The sequence below is a fragment of the Oncorhynchus mykiss genome, chromosome 31 (genome assembly GCF_013265735.2).
Source record: "Oncorhynchus mykiss isolate Arlee chromosome 31, USDA_OmykA_1.1, whole genome shotgun sequence".
Classification (NCBI taxonomy): Eukaryota; Metazoa; Chordata; class Actinopteri; order Salmoniformes; family Salmonidae; genus Oncorhynchus; species Oncorhynchus mykiss.
The window spans coordinates 41,059,857-41,079,626 of NC_050571.1; the positions used below are offsets into that span (position 1 = coordinate 41,059,857).

Sequence of the window (19,770 nt, forward strand, 5' to 3'; positions counted from 1 at the left end):
TCCATCTTCCCATCAATTTTAACCATCTTCCCTGTCCCTGCTGAAGAAAAGCAGGCCCAAACCATGATGCTGCCACCACCATGTTTGACAGTGGGGATGGTGTGTTCAGCTGTGTTGCTTTTACGCCAAACATAACGTTTTGCATTGTTGCCAAAAAGTTCAATTTTGGTTTCATCTGACCAGAGCACCTTCTTCCACATGTTTGGTGTGTCTCCCAGGTGGCTTGTGGCAAACTTTAAACAACACTTTTTATGGATATCTTTAAGAAATGGCTTTCTTCTTGCCACTCTTCCATAAAGGCCAGATTTGTGCAATATACGACTGATTGTTGTCCTATGGACAGAGTCTCCCACCTCAGCTGTAGATCTCTGCAGTTCATCCAGAGTGATCATGGACCTCTTGGCTGCATCTCTGATCAGTCTTCTCCTTGTATGAGCTGAAAGTTTAGAGGGACGGCCAGGTCTTGGTAGATTTGCAGTGGTCTGATACTCCTTCCATTTCAATATTATCGCTTGCACAGTGCTCCTTGGGATGTTTAAAGCTTGGGAAATATTTTTGTATCCAAATCCGGCTTCACAACAGTATCTCGGACCTGCCTGGTGTGTTCCTTGTTCTTCATGATGCTCTCTGCGCTTTTAACGGACCCCTGAGACTATCACAGTGCAGGTGCATTTATACGGAGACTTGATTACACACAGGTGGATTGTATTTATAATCATTAGTCATTTAGGTCAACATTGGATCATTCAGAGATCCTCACTGAACTTCTGGAGAGAGTTTGCTGCACTGAAAGTAAAGGGGCTGAATAATTTTGCACGCCCAATTTTTCAGTTTTTGATTTGTTAAAAAAGTTTGAAATATCCAATAAATGTCGTTCCACTTCATGATTGTGTCCCACTTGTTGTTGATTCTTCACAAAAAAATACAGTTTTATATCTTTGTTTGAAGCCTGAAATGTGGCAAAAGGTCGCAAAGTTCAAGGGGGCCGAATACTTTCGCAAGGCACTGTACCTGGAATTATCACTCCACCTCAAACATTAAACTGCCAAAATTGTAACGACGCAACCTTGTTTTTCAAGGTAGACTACAGTATACACAGCACCACAGCCAATATTGGTATGGTGGTTCTGCAGATTGTCTTGTAGAGATGGTTCACAAGAAGCAAAATGCCTTACAAGTAGCAGTCGGAGCGGAAGACGTTTTGCAATGCAATGTGTCATCTTAAATTGTGCACCACAGCTTGACAAAAATAAACCTGACCACTTGAGTGCAACTCATCATTATGTGCATGTTTGTTGACCCAGTCTGAGTGAGAAAGGCAGATATGAATAGGGCTTTGGCGGTCATGAAAATGTGTCAGCCGGTAATTGTCATGCAAATTACTGCCGGTCTAACGGTAATTGACTTAATTAAAACGTAAACACTTTTAGCATCTCCAAGCCTTTTAATATACACCATCACAATAAATCCATTATTTATTTTAGGTCTAAAGAAACATGATATGAAGAAAATGAATTTCAGAATAACAAAATATGAGTCGGCCTACTGTTTGTTATCTGGCTATGCGCCATGCCATAGGCTGTAGGCTACTTCAATTAGCAGACAAGATATGCTTATAAGTCCTGTGCCATTATTTTATGTTATATGATTTTATAGTAAGAAGGATATAATTTAACTTAGCTGTATAAGATAGAAATTATATTTTCACCATTCCAGAACGAGTGCACATATGAAGTGGCTACATTGAGCATAAAAATGATAATTTGAAAAGGTCCTATATGCTAGATTTAGAGTTATTTGACAACTTTAGTTGTGAACGATACAAACCTTAGAATGTCTTAGAAATCAACACATATATGGGCTGCATGATGTGACTACACTGAGTATATAAAACATTAGGAACACCTTCCTAATACTGAGTTGCACCCATTTTTGCCCTCAGAACAGCCTCAATTCGTCGGGTCGTGGACTCTACAGTGTCGAAAGCGTTCCACAGGGATGCTGGCCCATGTGGACTCCAATGCTTCCCACAGTTGTGTTAAGTTGACTTGACGTCCTTTGGGTGGTGGACCATTCTTGATACACATTGGAAACTGTTGAGCGTGAAAAACCCAGCAGTGTTGGATTTCTCGAAGGCACTCAAACCGGCGCGCCTGACACCTACAACCAAGCCTGTTCAAAGGGACAAAACTTTTGTCTTGCCCATTCAACCTCTGAATGGCACACATAAACAATCCATGGCTCAATTGTTTGAAGGCTTAAAAATCCTTGTTAAACCGGTCTCCTTCCCCTTCATCTACACTGATTGAAATGGATTTAACAAGTGACATCAATAAGGGATCATAGCTTTCAACTGGATTCACATGGTCAGTCTGTCATGGAAAGAGCAAGGTGTTCCTAATGTTTTGTACTCTCAGTTTATAGGCTATTGATGATATGAAAAAGTCGCAAAAAAAGCTTGCGGTCTGTTCCTTGCCTCAGGCTGCACACACTGTTCTCTCATCATGATCAGACTATTCTCAATTTAACCTCATCTTTGCTAACATGTAAAAGGAGTTCAGATTTAGAATGGCCAGTTATTAAAATGGGCAGGAACAGGGGCAGGGTGAAAAAATACCTAATCCGTATGCACTCGATTAGTGAATGGAGGCCGCTTTCCCATCGAATAGTGAATGGAGGCCTCTTTTCTCCCTGGTTTGTTTTTTTAATCATGCCGAGTATATAGCGTTTATAGTGGAGCAATGCTTAATATTAGAAGCTGAGAAATATATATAGAAGCAGTAGAAAGCTGGGATCCTTTTTTAGAGGCCACCATCAAAACTGTGCTTCACACAGGATAGCATTTAGAAATGTCTGGGCTTATAAGAACACTTATTTCACTCAAGTCATCAACCACTGTTTGAGTAGTATGCAGCCTCTCGCTGCATGGCAGGGGATATTCCACCCAAATTCTGTATGCCATGGACTCTCCAACCCTGTTCCAGCAGCTACCCAGTGGTTACATTTGGGAAACAAAGTGAAATCTGCTTGGGAACATCTATAGTAACATGTTTTCACAACAAAACATACACTGCTCAAAAAAATTAAGGGAACACTTAAACAACACAATGTAACTCCAAGTCAATCACACTTCTGTGAAATCAAACTGTCCACTTAGGAAGCAACACTGATTGATTTCACATGCTGTTGTGCAAATGGAATAGACAACAGGTGGAAATTATAGGCAATTAGCAAGACACCCCCAATAAAGGAGTGGTTCTGCAGGTGGTGACCATAGACCACTTCTCAGTTTCTATGCTTCCTGGCTGATGTTTTGGTCACTTTTGAATGCTGGCGGTGCTTTCACTCTAGTGGTAGCATGAGACGGAGTCTACAACCCACACAAGTGGCTCAGGTACTGCAGCTCATCCAGGATGGCACATCAATGCGAGCTGTGGCAAGAAGGTTTGCTGTGTCTGTCAGCGTAGTGTCCAGAGCATGGAGGCGCTACTAGGAGACAGGCCAGTACATCAGGAGACGTGGAGGAGGCTGCAACAACCCAGCAGCAGGACCGCTACCGCCGCCTTTGTGCAAGGAGGAGCAGGAGAAGCACTGCCAGAGCCCTGCAAAATGACCTCCAGCAGGCCACAAATGTGCATGTGTCTGCTCAAACGGTCAGAAATAGACTCCATGAGGGTGGTATGAGGGCCCAACGTCCACAGGTGGGGGTTGTGCTTACAGCCCAACACCGTGCAGGACGTTTGGCATTTGCCAGAGAACACCAAGATTGGCAAATTCGCCACTGGCGCCCTGTGCTCTTCACAGATGAAAGCAGGTTCACACTGAGCACGTGACAGACGTGACAGAGCCTGGAGACGCCGTGGAGTACGTTCTGCTGCCTGCAACATCCTCCAGCTTGACCGGTTTGGCGGTGGGTCAGTCGTGGGGTGGCATTTCTTTGGGGGGCCGCACAGCCCTCCATGTGCTCGCCAGAGGTAGCCTGACTGCCATTAGGTACCAAGATGAGATCCTCAGACCCCTTGTGAGACCATATGCTGGTGCGGTTGGCCCTGGGTTCCTCCTAATGCAAGACAATGCTGGACCTCATGTGGCTGGAGTGTGTCAGCAGTTCCTGCAAGAGGAAGGCATTGATGCTATGGACTGGCCCGCCCGTTCCCCAGACCTGAATCCAATTGAGCACCTGGGACATCATGTCTCGCTCCATCCACCAACGCCAAGTTGCACCACAGACTGTCCAGGAGTTGGCAGATGCTTTAGTCCAGGTCTCGGAGGAGATCCCTCAGGAGACCATCCGCCACCTCATCAGGAGCATGCCCAGGCGTCGTCGGGACTTCATACAGGCACGTGGAGGCTACACACACTACTGAGCCTCATTTTGACTTGTTTTAAGGACATTACATCAAAGTTGGATCAGCCTGTAGTGTGGTTTTCCACTTTAATTTTGAGTGTGACTCCAAATCCAGACCGCCATGGGTTGATAAATTTGATTTCCATTAATAATTTGTGTGTGATTTTCTTGTCAGCACATTCAACTATGTAAAGAAAAAAGTATTTAATAAGAATATTTCATTCATTCAGATCTAGGATGTGTTATTTTAGTGTTTCCTTTATTTTTTTGAGCAGTGTATTTCATTAAAATGTTGACAGCCACTCACTCTGCAGGCTCGAGAAAGGAATGAAGGATAGAGGGGAAAGAAACACTCGGTGAGATATTCTGTAGCTAAAGGTGTCAGCCTAGTCATTATGAAAATATAAAAAATGCCAAACACAGGCTACATATATGAAAACAATTGCAGCCTATTTGACTGATAAACCTTAGCTCACAACCCAATACGTCGAGAAAAATAGACTTGCTTTCTAATTTGACGCGCTGACGCTGTAGACGGTCATGGCTGTCTATTCTCTCGGTCACTCCAGTGCATTCTAATTCCAGGTGTTCTTTAAAAAAATAAAAAATGTAAACGAACAAAATAAACCGCTTTTTGATTGATTTAGGCTTAATGGGCTTAACTCTAAGCCGCCCTGCACCATCAATGAACCAACAGCATCGTCTACAGGCTCATGGATACAAAGTTTGGACTGTAGCATAAGGTAACCAGTCCATCCATAATGAATAATGCAGTCCACTCAAAGGCGATTACTAGAATTTGTTTAATTTTGCAGTAGAGGCTAGACCAATTAAGTACCGAAGACATCTTAAATCTGTTTTTTTCTCCCGTGCGTAATATGTGGTAGGATATTAGACTATGTATTGTATAATGCCACAATCATTATTTGAATTCATTTTTTAAATATATTTTTTTACAGATCTGGGGGTCATATATAGGCCCATGCGCATTGGTGTTTAGAATGAATCATCACCTTACAAAAAGCTGTCAATTTGTTTGCGTTTGGATTAGAAAACACATACACAACGACCATGTTTTCCACTCAGTTTCAACCTGTTGTTGAATTTCTTTCTTCAAATTGATTGATCACAGTAGGTGAGTTTTAAAAGCATGGTACTGTTTTGATGACAAGTGTTTGTCGTGATTTTCAATTGCATTTGCATTGTGAGTGGTTAGAGGGACAATAGAGTGCCGAGTACCAGGCCATTAGTGACCTGACAGTACGATAGAGTTGGGTACTACTAACGCATGTCCAGAGTGCGTAAAAGGAGATTACCATGACTCAACAGTTACGTGGAATTTGACTGCGGTCATGACTCATGACTGCCAGTGTGGTGGTCGGTAATACGGTCACCACAACAGCCCTAGATATGAATTAACATTACATTTCAGACAATGAGTTCTCTATTGTTAGTACTTACATAAACTCCCCAGAGCACTCAATCAGCGACAATAGCCTGGGCTCCTTCTGACCAGACAGCCTTAGCTCCTGTCCTCTTACAGTTTGAACACCACTATTAAGGAACCAGCAGCAATCATGAGAGGGCAGGGACACAGACTAGGGCATTCTAGTCTGTGTCCCTGCTTGAACATAAGACCAGAATATTGACTATGATTTTGTGAACAAATATTTTAGCCACTAACTATTCAAGACTGTCTACTCAAGGCTGTTGTGAAATTCTTCAAATGTATCTAAAGCCTATAATGCTTGTGGTATTATTAAAGAAACAAAATGTTAACTAAAGTTAGTACATTTGCACAAGCCTCAAAGAGTAAGGCATCATGACCATAGATTGTATGGGCCAAGCAATGGGTTATTTGGTTACATTGATAGCTACATTGTTTTGGAAACTGAAGCAAAAAAAAGCAAGCGTTAGTTACGTTAGGCTGTAGGCATTCCACCAACACTGGCATGCACTTCTGAACATAGCATTCCAATCTAACTAGTTTAGTAACTAGGCTAAATGGGTTATCAAATCAATAAACATCTGACATGTTCAGAGTAGCACACCCAAACGTTTGACCCGCAAGACAGTATTAGCTACACGAACTGTCATGTTTCAATTTACATTCAAATGCAAGCGAACCTAAACAGTTGGACAATATTCAGGAAGCTAACGTTAGCTAGCGTGCTAGCGTAACGCTAGCTAGCTAGGTTTTAAAAGCAGAACAAAAAAAATGGCACAGACTTTCAAAAGGATATTGCCAAACACTGCTCGTCACGTCCGAAGGCCAAAGAGGAATCCATTATCAGCTATATAATATACACGCGTATGGTAGTTATAGGCAACTAGCTATATTTACTCGGGTCCATCCAGACGTTTTAGGCAAGGAAAGTTGTTCAATCCCGGGCCCACCCCTGACCCGCGGCCTTCCGGGTGACAGCTGCGGGCGGGGGGCGGGTAATGCTAAGCTTGCAATAGGCTAGGTAGCTAGCTAGCTAATTCCACCATCAACCACTTGACAGCCAGTGCCGTGTGGTTATCTAGCGACAATAGCCTGGGCTCCTTCTGACCAGACAGCCTTAGCTCCTGTCCTCTTGCAGTTTAAACGCCACTAATAAGGAACCAGCCGCAATCATGAGAGGGCAGGGACACAGACTAGGGCAGGCTAGTCTGTGTGTGTGTGCTTCATTCCAGTTATCTGAATATAATGAGGTTAGGACACCATATCATATAAAACTTACATTAAGGAAAGATAACATGAAGTGACAAGAAAATACTGTCTACTAAATATACATTTTCAGTCTAGCTTGGCTGGTTCAATAAATTGTTGCAAGAGGTAGGCTGCATGCTATGTTCATATGGCTAGACTGGTCCTGGCATAAAATGTGTCATCCACACGCACACGGAGAATGCGTGCTAGCTGTGCTAATCAACATGCCGGTGGCATAATTAGCTACCTAGGTTTGATAAGAATGCCATTATATTGCTAGTAACTCCTCCATCGTGGCACCTCGTCTGCGGTGCTGTCTTCTCCCCTCTTCAATGGCAGGCTAGCTAGCCATCCAGCGCCTACATAAACCCGAAAACTCGGCACTTGCGTTGCGACCATTGGTGTACCACATTTGGTTACAGATTCACTCATGTGAATTTGCCCGCTTCGCAGCATTTGCGCACGGATACTTTCTCCAGAGCAGTGGGGACGAGGTCGTCCGGGGAAAGAAAACAGGCTACATCAGAACAGTCAATTGAATATCATTATGATAATCATAAAGCCTGTTCGTGTGTGAATTGATCATACCATAAGGAATGAGCCCACAAAAACCCTTTAGCCCCTCTACACTGTATTAGGGCAATACAGTACGTAATTAGGGACTACACTGACAAAACTCTTGGATCTATGTATTCAAAAACGTTTCCAGCTACTAATCTCTTACCTGGACTAAGATTATCAATAACGTGGATGAGGAAAAACAGTGAGAACAATGGAGGTCTGTATACCATAGCATGAGCTGGACCTACACTATGCTTGAGGATGGCGTCATCTACTGGACAGTTTACATGAAGATCACCAATAGATGGAATTTAATGGTACAAAAAAGGCCTAAATCAAAGAAACATTTGATTTGACTCAGTGCAATTGAAATTGTCTTACCATTTCCCCAAACTTCTAGGCAAAAAGTTATTACGTTTATTGAAACCCACCAACCAAAAACATGTTGAACTTGTTATCCATGTGTGTGCTTCATTCCAGTTATCTGAATATAATGAGGTTAGGACACCATATCATATAAAACGTACATTAAGGAAAGATAGATAACATGGAATTACAAGAAAATAATGTATATATATTCATTTTCAGTCTATGATTAATGTGTTGCTGCTGTCTGTTCCCACAAGCTTTCCTGTGGATTCTCAGGCATTGCAGGCCTTTTATTTTGTGTGTAGTATAGAATACAATAAAATACCTATAGATATTCATACATTGCTGGCCTTTATCTTATGTCTATTCAATTTGATTCTATTCTACTCTACTCCTGTGGAGTCTCGGGCACTGCAGGCTTTTATTTTATGGATATTCTATTCTATTCCCTATTATCTTATGGATGGCGTATGGGCTGGAGTCCCTGTGGGGCCAGATGTCTCCGAACTTGGGCATCTCCTTCTCCTCTCCCTCCCTCTCCACCATCTCCACCGTCATGGTCGCTGGACTAAAGATATCCGCCGCACGGTAGGACTGGGTGAGGCGGCGGAAGGAGGAGGCATCAGAGGTGTCGTCGTCATACTGGTCCTCCATGACTTCCCGGCGGGGTCTGCGGCTGGCCTTGAGCTCATCCCCCAGCTCTGTTGCCAAGTCCTTGACATCCCTCACCAAGGTGGAGCGCAGGCCGAACAGACAGAGTAGGAAGACTAGACCAGCGCAGATCCCTGAGACAAAGTAGAGGGCCACTCTCTCTGGAAGACCTGTGGGTGGAGGGATGACACACTAGTCTGGGGTGAAATTAGCATGATATTGCTCAATGAGAAATAGATAGAAGTACAAAGCCTATATTAACAGCTATACAATCGAGATAGTTACAATTTGTTGGCCTGTTCCCAGATCTATTTGTGCTGTCTTGCCAAATCCTACAGCTATACAGAACAAAGAGATCTGGCACCAGGCTAATGATGGGTGCCTGCTGATCATTAAGTAAGACAAGGCATATTATATAAAGTACAAAGAGGCCCTGCTAATGAGTAACCAGCCCTACATGCACACAGAAAACAATAGACCTACCCAGCATTTTGTCAAAAATTTCCAGAGAGTTGGTATAAAGCACGTTTTGAGGCCTGATGACGCCGGGGCCAGTGTACCAGCCTCCTGCAGATGAGAAGGGACTTACTGTGCCTTCTGCCCAACGGCTGCAAATCATATTGTCCACCGACCTAATTGCACTACTAGTAGCTGAGCTAGCTACATTTACTTGGATACGTGTATTTGTAGGTGTCTTACCATGTGTGTAGTCTGAGATCAAGAAAGGGTCTGATGTTGATCCACTCCGTCGCACATCCTCCAAGAGATATCGAGGAACTGGTGAGGCAAAAGAGGGTTCATTTTGATCAATTTCTCCTGAAACATTTTCTCAGTAATCTGGTGAGTTATAGACAGCATGATGTTTGTGTCTCTCACATGGTTGTGGCTCTTTGACTTCTAGTCACATACCACATGTAAAGGACACTCTCAGGTGCTTCCTGGTGCCAGGAAAACACGGGTCCCCAAAGTTCTGAGTGTCAGCCAGCACTGAGCAGTTGGCTCGGCCATGACACCTGCGTGACACCTTCCTCAGGGCAGATGGTGACAGACACTCTGAAGGATAGATGTATACTCTGATCAGATGTGGGTCAAATAAGTCAAATACTTGAGCTGTGCTTGATATAGTCTGATACAAACAAGCAAAATGACTAGTCCCTAAAGTATAAACTCCAACCTTAATCAAGCACAAGTATTTAAAATAGGCATTTGATCCTGGTCTGACTCTGATATACAGTAGGCTATAGAGGTTGAAAACATGCATAGGTCAAGGGTATATCCATGTACCTTATGCCTACTCATGTGTTACTCATCTGTAGTAAGTAACATAGTAACACACACTACACATTATTTGTATCCTAGTATTTGACCACTAGATGACACTTTAGTTCCCTGTTTCACACCAATGACTATGGTTTCAGACCCATGTCAGGCTGTGGTGCAGTTTCCTGAGGACAGTTGGGACTCCCGTGCAGCAGGTGGCCAAATGTAGCCGAGTAGATAGCCAGGACAGTGTTATTCTTACACACCAGCCTCAGTCTCTCGTTTTCACACACCAACCTAGTACGGTGGTGCTCTGAAAGATAAAAACAGCAGTATCGATCACTGACAAACTTACTGTATAATACTGTATATTTCAATAGAATTAGATATTATCCTATTCCGTTAAATAGAAACAGACCTATTGAATTTCCTGATGTATCTGATGTATTCAGTTGTGGAGTACTATTCAAGATCTTTTGTCTCCTAAATTCACAACCACACTTTAGGACAGTTTGTGTTACCCTCACACAATCAAACCCTGTGGACTCGTCTCACCTGGGCGGCACTTGTAGGACACTATGAGGTACTTGCTGGTGAGGGGACAGGGGTCCTGACCAAACACTGGGCTAATGACAGGTATATGACAGGAACGCCGGTCCTGACACTCCGACACCACTTTCTGCAGGGACAACACAACAATGTTTGAGTGTGAGAAAAATATGCACATTTACATGCAAGTCCTTAGGTCTCAGGCAAGGTTACTCATCAAAAGGCTTTAGCTCAGCAGACAGTCTTGAGGCATACCCAGGTTCAAACCCACAACATATTCAATCACTGCTGTAGTAAGTCCTAACAGTATGTGATTCATATTATTTAAGTGAAGAGTCCAATGTTCTTAAGTTATCAACTTGTGGAGCTAACTGCTGATAAGTTGGCTTCTGTTTTGCTGTCAGTAATAGAGGACAACTCTGTATGGCTAATTACTATACTGTACCTGGATAGCGACAGTGGAAGTGCATCCAGTGTTGTCCTCAGTCATGTTTGTGTTTGCAGGGGGACATAAGTTCTTGCTGGGGACACGACGTCCGTAGAATGCTGACAGGACAGACACAGAGGTTCTGGAGGGACACTTGATAGAAAGCGTGTCTCCATCGCAGGCATGAGCAGTGTGGTTTCTTAGTATTGTGTGGAGGTACACTGAAAAGGAACAGAAGGTGTGCATGGAGATAAGACAGACCTCAAAGATCAAACTGACAACTGTCAATGCTTTTGATCAAATCCACCACTTCTCAAGAAATGGAGCAGAAAATGCACATAGAAAACAATTCAAAGAAATAGGCCCTATTAAGCAAGAATGGGGATTATTATGCCAAAATATTGTACTGTAATTGATTTTACATTTTAGAGGCAGGCACTGCCAACAGTACAATATAACACTGTTCAAACAGTCATGCAGTGTCATGCAGTGACTTGTCATGCAGTGCCTTCAGAAAGTATTCATACCCCTTGACTGGAGTGTGATGCCAGGAAAACAACCTCTCACTTAACGTCAACAAAACAAAGGAGATGATCATGCACTTCAGGAAACAGCAGAGGGAGCACCCCCCTATCCACATCGACGAGACAGTGGTGGAGAAGGTGTAAAGTTTTAAGTTCCTTGGCATACACATCTTGGACAAATTGTGGTGAAGAAGGCAGTGTGGCGAAGAAGGCACAACAGCGCCTCTTCAACCTCAGGAGGCTGAAGAAATTTGACTTGGCACCTAAAACACTCACAAACTTTTACAGATGCACAATTGAGAGCATCCTGTCGGGCTGTGTCACTGTCTGGTATGGCAACTGCACCTCCATCAACCGCAAGGCTCTCCAGAGGGTGGTGCGGTCTGCACAACGCATCACCGGTGGAAAACTACCTGCCCTCCAGGACACCTACAGCACCCGATGTCACAGGAAGGCCAAAAAGATCATCAAGGACAATAACCACCCGAGCCACTGCCTGTTCACCCCGCTACCATCCAGAAGGCGAGGTCAGTACAGGTGCATCAAAGCTGGGACCGAGAGACTGAAAAACAGCTTCTATCTCAAGGCCATCAGAATGTTAAACAGCCATCACTAACACAGAGGCTGCTGCCTACATACATACTCAAATCATTGACCACTTTAATAAATGGATCACTAGTCATTTTAAATAATACCACTTTAATGTTTACATATCCTACATTACTCATCTCATATGTATATACTGTATTTTATTCCATCTATTGCATCTTGCCTATGCCACTCAGCTATCGCTCCTCCATATATTTATATGTACATATTCTTATTCCATCCACTTACATTTGTGTGTATGAGGAAATTGTTGTGGAATTGTCAGATTACTTGTTAGTTGTTACTGCACTGTCAGAACTAGAAGCACAAGCATTTCGCTACACTCGCATTGACATCTGCTAACCATGTGTATGTGACCAATAAACTTATGACTTATTCCAAAAATGTGTTGTGTTACAGCCTGAATTCAAAATGGGTTGAATTTATTACCCGTCTATACACAATGCCCCTAATGTCAAAGTGAAAACATGTTTGTCAAAGTGAAAACATGTCAAGACAGGCAAAGGTCAAAAACCAGGAGGACATGCAAAAGAGCGACTAGGAGCTGAAACAACCCGCTGGTAGGCTTGAACAAACAAGATGAACTGGCAACAAACAGACAGAAAACACAGGTATAAGTACCCAGGGGATAATGGGGAAGATGGGCAACACCTGGAGGGGGGGTGGAGACAAGCACAGGTGCAACAGATCAGGGTGTGATAGGGTTAGTCTCTAAGAGATTTGCACACCTGGATTGTACAATATTCAAACGTTATTCTTTAGAAAATTCTTCAAGCTCTGTCAAATTGGTCGTTGATCATTGTTAGACAACCCTTTAAGTCTTCCCATAGATTCACAAGCAGATTTAAGACAAAACTGTAACTCCCCCACTCAGGAACATTCACTGTCTTCTTGGTAAGCAACTCTAGATTTGGCCTTGTGTTTTAGGTTATTCCATTCCATTTCTTTTTTAAACTTAAAATAACTATCCAGTCCTTAACGAATACAAGCATACCCATAACATGATGCAGTCACTACTATTCTTGAAAATATGGAGAGTGGTACTGTAACAGTTTTCTTCCGTTGAAGGAGAAGAGGACCAAAATGCAGGGTGGTTAGTGTTCAACATGTTTAATAAAGACAAAAACCATGACCACTACAAAATGCCAACACAACAACTGTGAAAACCAAAACAGTCCTATCTGGTGCAATGACAGAAGACAACCATCCACAAAATACCCAAAGAACATGGCTGCCTAAATATGGTTCCCAATCAGAGACAACGATAAACACCTGCCTCTAATTGAGAACCAATCTAGGCAACCATAGACTTACATAAACACATAGACTAGGTAACACCCCATAAACATACAAAACCCCTAGACCAGCAAACACATAAATCCCCCATGTCACACCCTGACCTAACCAAAATAATAAAGAAAACAAAGATAACTAAGGCCAGGGCGTGACAGGTACTCAACAATGTGTTTAACAATTTTAACACAACAAAATGTGGAAAAGGTCAAGGGGTGTAAATAAACTTCATGACCAAAAGTATGTGCTCGTCGAACATTTCATTCCAAAATCATGGGCATTAATATGGAGTTGCTTTGCTGCTATTACAGCCTCCACTCTTCTGGGAAGGCTTTCCACTAGATGTTGGAACATTGCTGCAGGGATTTGCTTCTATTCAGCCACAAGAGCATGAGTGACGTCGGACACTGATCTTGTGCGATTAGGCCTGGCTCGCAGTCGGCATTCCAATTCATCCCGAAGGTGTTCGATGGGGTTGAGGTCAGGGCTTTGCGCAGGCCAGTCAAGTTCTTCCACACCAATCTCGACAAACCATTTCTGTATGGACCACGCTCTGTGCACGGGGGCATTGCCATGCTGAAACAGGAAAGGGCCTTCCCCAAACTGTTGCCACAAAGTTGGAAACACAGAATTGTCTAGATGCAGTGTATGCTGTAGCGTTAAGCTTTCCCTTCACTGGAACTAAGGGGTCTAGCCCGAACCATGATAAACAGTCGATGACCATTATTCCTCCACCAAACTTTACAGTTGCCACTGTGCATTGGGGCAGGTAGCGTTCTCCTTGCATCCGCCAAACCCAGATTTGTCCATCGGACTGCCAGATGGTGAATCGTGATTTATCACTCCAGAGAACTCATTTCCACTGCTCCAGAGTCCAATGGCGGCGAGTTTTACACCACTCCAGCCAACACTTGACATTGCGCATTGTGACCTTAGGCTTGTGTGTGGCTGCTCGGCCATGGAAATCCATTTTGTGAGCTCCCACCTAACAGTTCTTGTGCTGACATTGCTTCCAGAGGCAGTTTGGAACTCGGTAGTGAGTGTTACAACCGAGGACAGACGATTTTTACTCGCTATGTGCTTCAGCAATCGGCGGTCTAGTTCTGTGAGCTTGTGTGGCCTACTACTTCGTGGCAGAGCTGTTGTTGCTCGCAGATGTTTCCACTTTACAATAACAACACTTACTGTTGACCCGGGGAAGCTTTAGCAGGGCAGGAATTTGACAAACTGACTTGTTGGAAAGGTGGCATCCTACGACAGTGCCATGTTTTAAGTCACTGAGCTCTTCAGTAAGGCCATTCTACTGCCAATGTTTGTCTATGGAGATTGCATGGCTGTGTGCTCGATGTTATACACCTGTCAACAACGGGTGTGGCTGAAATAGCCGTATCAACTCATTTGATAGGGTGTCCAAATACGTTTGTGTATGTAGTGTACTTTCTGAAGTCTGTATCTAATCTTCTGGGAGTGGTTTTAATCAGCTTTTTACTAGATGACAAGCTGTTCAGAGTTTATGAAACATATTTAAGAAATAAAGGATGACCTCACATTCAAGAAGCCATATAGGGCTTGATACTCTTGACTTGTTGAACCAAGACCAAATAAAGTAGAGTTAGTAATAAATCAATTGCCATACAAATAAAAGAATTGACTTAACACAGAAGGAGTTTGTTTTTCCTAAGTCATCATCTTTTAACAATGGAATTACATTACATCTCATGTAATGCAGGTGCTTCTACACCTGCATTACTTGCTGTTTGGGGTTTTAGCACTTTGAGACATCAGCTGATGTAAGAAGGGCTTCATATATTAATTTGATTTGATTTGATAGACCATCTTGGCCGGTTTACCTGACACTGACGAATCCTGGACAAAAAAAGCCCTTTTAATGGAGAATCTCCCTTGATTGAAAATGCTTCTTAAATGAGGACTAGGCTTCATCTGTGAAGCAACAGTTTGACACATTGCACATTCTGTGTCCTGTGTCATTGTACTCATGGTCACCCAGCCCTGGTTACAAGAGGGTTGTGTCCCAAACATTGGGAGTAGCTCTCCTGAGCAGTGTTGTGCTATGATACACAATCACATAGGATAACAGAGTTCATAACAGAGTTGGATCCATATAAATAGAATTCCTAGAATGGACAAAATGTTGACATAAAGGGAAATGATCTCTTCTAGTCATTCTTATTCTATTGTTGGATTTGGACTCATCTTATTGTCACAGCGATTTCCTGGGCCATAGAAATAGAATGAATGTCCTTTCTAGTCATTCTATTTCTATGCCCTGGCCCCTGTCTGTCTCTTCCTGGCTGGGTCTGTTTTGTGTTCCCCAATGTTATGCAGCTCTGCAGAGCCACGGCAGGGCAGTACCAGTCTCTCCCTCACAATGTGCTATTCTTAGAGCAGCTCATTGCTCACACCCATACACAGATGTTGATCCCTGTAATGGTCAGATATAGAGATAGAGTGACAATGACAAGCCCCAGACAAAGGCAGTAGTGGTCACCCTGCATGGACTGGCTGTCTATCTTGTCCAAACAAATCATCATGTAACATCTCTGACTGTTGTCATGCTGATGTGTCTGACATTCATCAATGAATATGCAACCAGGACAACACAAATACACTCACTGGCCATTTTATTAGGTACATCCATCTAGTAACAGCCTGACTTCTTCAGGGCATGGAAACATTGCTCAATTAATATCAAGGGACCTAACATGTGCCAGGAAAACCTTCCCCACACCATTACACCACCGCCACCAGCCTGTACTATTGATACCAGGCAAGATGGGGCCATGGACTGATGCTGCTTATGCTAAATCCTGACTGCCATCAGCATGACACAACAGGAACCGGGATTTGTCATACAAGACAATGTTTTTCCACTCCTCAATTGTTCTGTCTTATTGATTGCGTGCCCACTGGAGCTGCTTCTTCTTGTTTTTAGCTGATAGGAATGGAATCCGGTGTGGTGGTGTACAGCAATAGCCTATCTGTGGCAAAGACCGATGAGTTTTGTGTTCCGAGATGTCGTTCTGCACACCACTGTTGCACTGCGCCGTTATTTGTATGTTTGTGGCCCGCCTGTTAGCTTGCACCATTCTTACCATTCTCCTTAAACCTCTTATCAACAAGCTATTTACGCCCACAGGATTGCCGCTGACTGAATGCTTTTTGTTTGTGGCACCATTCTCTGTAAACCCTAGACACTGTCATGGGTGAAAAGCACAGGAAGTCAGGCCATTTCTGAGATGCTGGAACCGGCATGCCTGGCACCGACGATCATACCACGCTGAAAGTCGCTTAGGTGACTCGTTTTGCCAGTTGTAACGTTCAAATAAACAGTAACTGAATTCCTTGATGCCTGTCTGCCTGCTTTATATAGCATATATATAGTCTGTATGAGCAAACCATTTTCATGAACGGGGTGGTGTACTTAATCACTGTTATCAGCTCAAACGGGTGTCAATGTCATTCTTATTTAATTAACTACAAAAAAAATACTATTACTCAGGCCTATAATTCTAGATAATGTTTGCTTGATATGTGTATTGAAACAGATAATGGCATGGCCATTATCAGTGATATGTGGAGAATTAAGCAATAATTCTATTTTCAGAATTATAATGGTTATTATAATGACATTATTGTCAATGAGGAGGACAGGGTGCTTTAACCCTGACAATTGTCTCTCACAGTGAACCGCTGCCGCTGTTTGTTGGCACAGGATGTCCAGGAGATAAATCAGGGAATGTACCGTCCCAAATGACATCCTATTCCCTACATAGTGCACAACTTTGACCAGAGCCCTGTGAGCAAACCGGGTGCCATTTGGGATGCTGCTCGTGTCTTGCGCAGGCTTCCTCTCTACACAACATGTAGTGCTGAGTGAGCCATACCAGTATCTATTTTCCCCACTTTTTCTATATAACAGCAATAACAAAGGCCGAAAACACACTTACCGGAGAAATCGGGAGAGGACCATGCACTGTGTGTGTTCAGAGCCAGGATGAGGAAGAGGAACAGAGACCAGCAGGACCTCCAGAAGCTCCATGGGACTGTCATGGTGCCCATCCTATATTACACACCACCAGTGGGGTTTATCACTATGCGATGCTGCTTGGCTGTTTACTGACCGTGAGCGAGTGGTCAATGATACCCATTGTCTTGACCGTCGAACAGTCCCCCTTTTCACAGTCAAAAGGATCAGCTGACTGTTGTGTGTACGTCTGTGTGTGTGTGTGTGTGTGTGTGTGTGTGTGTGTGTGTGTGTGTGTGTGTGTGTATACATACGTACAATTGTGTGCATGCATGTGCTTGTGGGTGTGCATGCAAGCATTTTTGTCCATTTGTTTATCACCTACCGTCCAAGGTGTGAGAACTATCGACCTACTGTATATAAGAAGAGACCAATGTTATGTTATTGTTATTGACAATAAATAAGCTCAACACAGCTATTAGGTCCACGTGGATACCTTCTTTGTTTAGTGTGATAACATGTATTGACTCTGCGTGTGTAACGGCCAAATCAAGACCCCCAGCAGCCCACTGGTCAACATGAGAGTTGACTGTATGAGAGTCCTGTTCATATAGACAAATGCAGGGGTGGAAAGAGTAGTGAAATATCCTACTCAAGTAGGACTATTGTTTCTTTAATGACATTTTACTCAAGTAGAGGTAAAAATTACCGGTGTCAATTTTTTTATATTTTTTAAATACATTCAAATTAAAAAGTAGCTAATTTAAAAGTACTCAGAGCAAAAGTAATTTAAAATAAAAACATTGACCTCGATAATTAGCTAATTTAAGGTTACCTGAACGTCGTTACACATGAGAGGAAATGTATGTACAGTAGGAACTACGTTTTTATTTATTTTATGAGTTGCAGCAAGGCGCATCTACATGTGAAAAAGAAGGATTTGTCAAAAATATACTATTAACATTTGTCAACTTAAACATTCAAAGCAATGAAGATGTATTGGTAAAAAATATATACAAAATAAAGTTAATAAACAAAGTTGCCAGACTTCTATATACAGTATATATACAGACTTATTCAATCCCTCATTCCCCCCTCTGTTACTTTTTACTTGTCCAGGGTCCCTTCCGATATTCACTCCCTCCACCATTCACACTCTTTCCTTCACACACTCAGTCTCTCACTCACAAAATGTATATTTTAAGAGTACTAAAATATCCTACTCAACTAGAAGTACTGTTACTAAAAGGCAATTTTCCTCAAGTATAAGTACAAATACTGACTTTCAAAAATATTCAAAGTATAAGTACTCGGAAAAGCTAGTCAATTACAGTAACGAGAGTAGCTGTAATTAGTTACTTCACACCTCTGTCCAAATGGAACCCTAATCCCTTTATACTGCACTACATGTAAAGAGTCCTGGTCAAAATGAGTGCACTATATAGGCAACAGGGTGCCATTTGGGACTTCCTCAAAGAGGTGGTTTTCCAGAGGTGCTCACTTCCAGATGCTGTGTGTCTAATGGAGATATGGCTAGTCTGTCTCCCTGAGATAGGCCTTTTCTTTCCCTCTGCTCTGTGGAAGGGGAAGAGAGAGGTCAATGGCAAGTAACACATTTCCAGCCAGCTCTGCTTTTCCAGTAACACTCCAGATATCACACTTAATTGTCACAATGTTTATGTTAATACTTGTTTCATTGCTCCGTAGGTTTGTGACATATCTGTTGTTTCCATTTTTCTTATCCTGGTCCAAAAAAATGATTTACTAGGAAAGGTGCATTACCTGAAGAAAGGTTGTGTGCTTGCTTCAGCTGTTCAAATGTAAGAAAGGATCAAAGTAAATAGTAAGTAGTATATCAAATAACAGTAGTGTTGCAAACACATTAATGAACAAATATTGTCTTTTTACGAGACAGGTTTATTCAAGGCAACTGAAATGCATGCCTGTCTCACAGGGGGTTGGTGGCACCTTAATTCCATTCTCTCCGTTCCAACCATTATTGTGAGCCGTCGTCCCCTCAGCCGCCTCCAGTGACCTGTATGTTTAAAAGATGTGATGCACATGGGAACCAAACCCATCATGCTTCAACTGAGCTGTCAGCGCCACTCGTGCAGTTGTCATAGCAACCAAAACCAAAACTGGTGAACTCAGTTGCTACGTAGGTTCACAATTGCGCCAACTAGAGTGAGGATCAGAGAGAGTTGATTGGCTTCTCTCAGATAAGATCAGATAGTTGTTTATCGTGTAGGAGATCTCATAGTCAAACACTGGATGCCATTCAGAAATTACTATCAGCCCTGCCCTCCCAAACACAAACTCCCTCCATAACTCTAGAGCAGTGTTTATTAACTCTGTTGAGAGGATGGTCAGGGGGCCGGAACAGAATTACAAATCATTTGTAAACTGCAAATTGACTGCAAGAAGCCCAAACCGATATAATGTTTGACTAAAACATAATCATTTCAAATGTTGCTTACATTTGTATACGATCACGTCTCT

The 19,770-nt window shown here is 42.8% G+C and overlaps 2 protein-coding genes across 11 annotated transcripts in view; both read right to left on the reverse strand.

The window, feature by feature from the left end:
• The window catches only part of ocrl (OCRL inositol polyphosphate-5-phosphatase), a 40,639-nt gene extending 32,789 nt beyond the window's left edge, over positions 1–7,850 (reverse strand). For 2 of the 9 annotated variants that reach the window (XM_036970379.1, XM_021584189.2), the window contains exons 1-2: positions 6,592–7,028; positions 5,810–5,892 (exon numbers count right to left, since the gene is read on the reverse strand). In XM_036970379.1, the coding sequence (XP_036826274.1) occupies positions 5,810–5,892; positions 6,592–6,636 (128 nt within the window). In that variant the 5' untranslated portion in view covers positions 6,637–7,028. Of the gene's footprint in view, positions 1–5,809; positions 5,893–6,577; positions 7,029–7,074; positions 7,239–7,290; positions 7,698–7,767 lie in introns of those variants that run through there. The other 7 variants (XM_021584191.2, XM_021584192.2, XM_021584190.2 and 4 more) reach the window with 6 other exon arrangements.
• A 148-nt stretch (positions 7,851–7,998) lies between these two features.
• On the reverse strand, positions 7,999–17,455 carry si:ch73-335m24.2 (protein eva-1 homolog C). Of its 2 annotated transcripts, XM_021584195.2 has the most exons (8): positions 17,255–17,455; positions 10,879–11,081; positions 10,440–10,563; positions 10,045–10,197; positions 9,534–9,677; positions 9,324–9,401; positions 9,108–9,191; positions 7,999–8,794 (listed from the first exon to the last, which is right to left on the reverse strand). In XM_021584195.2, the coding sequence occupies exons 1-8, from the start codon at positions 17,364–17,366 to the stop codon at positions 8,400–8,402; spliced, it is 1,293 nt and encodes a 430-aa protein (XP_021439870.2). In that variant the 5' UTR covers positions 17,367–17,455; the 3' UTR covers positions 7,999–8,399. The 2 variants fall into 2 exon arrangements, with proteins under 2 accessions (XP_021439870.2, XP_021439871.2); XM_021584196.2 differs by lacking the exon at positions 9,108–9,191 and having other exon boundaries at positions 17,255–17,452.
• Between the last annotated feature and the right edge of the window lie 2,315 nt (positions 17,456–19,770).

Bases quoted from the DNA above. Each gene is read 5' to 3' on its own strand.
- si:ch73-335m24.2 (XM_021584195.2), bottom strand. From the start codon at position 17,366: ATGGGCACCATGACAGTCCCATGGAGCTTCTGGAGGTCCTGCTGGTCT. The intron at 11,082-17,254 runs GTAAGTGTGTTT...GTTCCTTTTCAG, and splicing joins GTCCTCTCCCGATTTCTCCG to TGTACCTCCACACAATACTA. The intron at 8,795-9,107 runs GTAGGTCTATTG...CTCCACCCACAG, and splicing joins AATTTTTGACAAAATGCTGG to GTCTTCCAGAGAGAGTGGCC.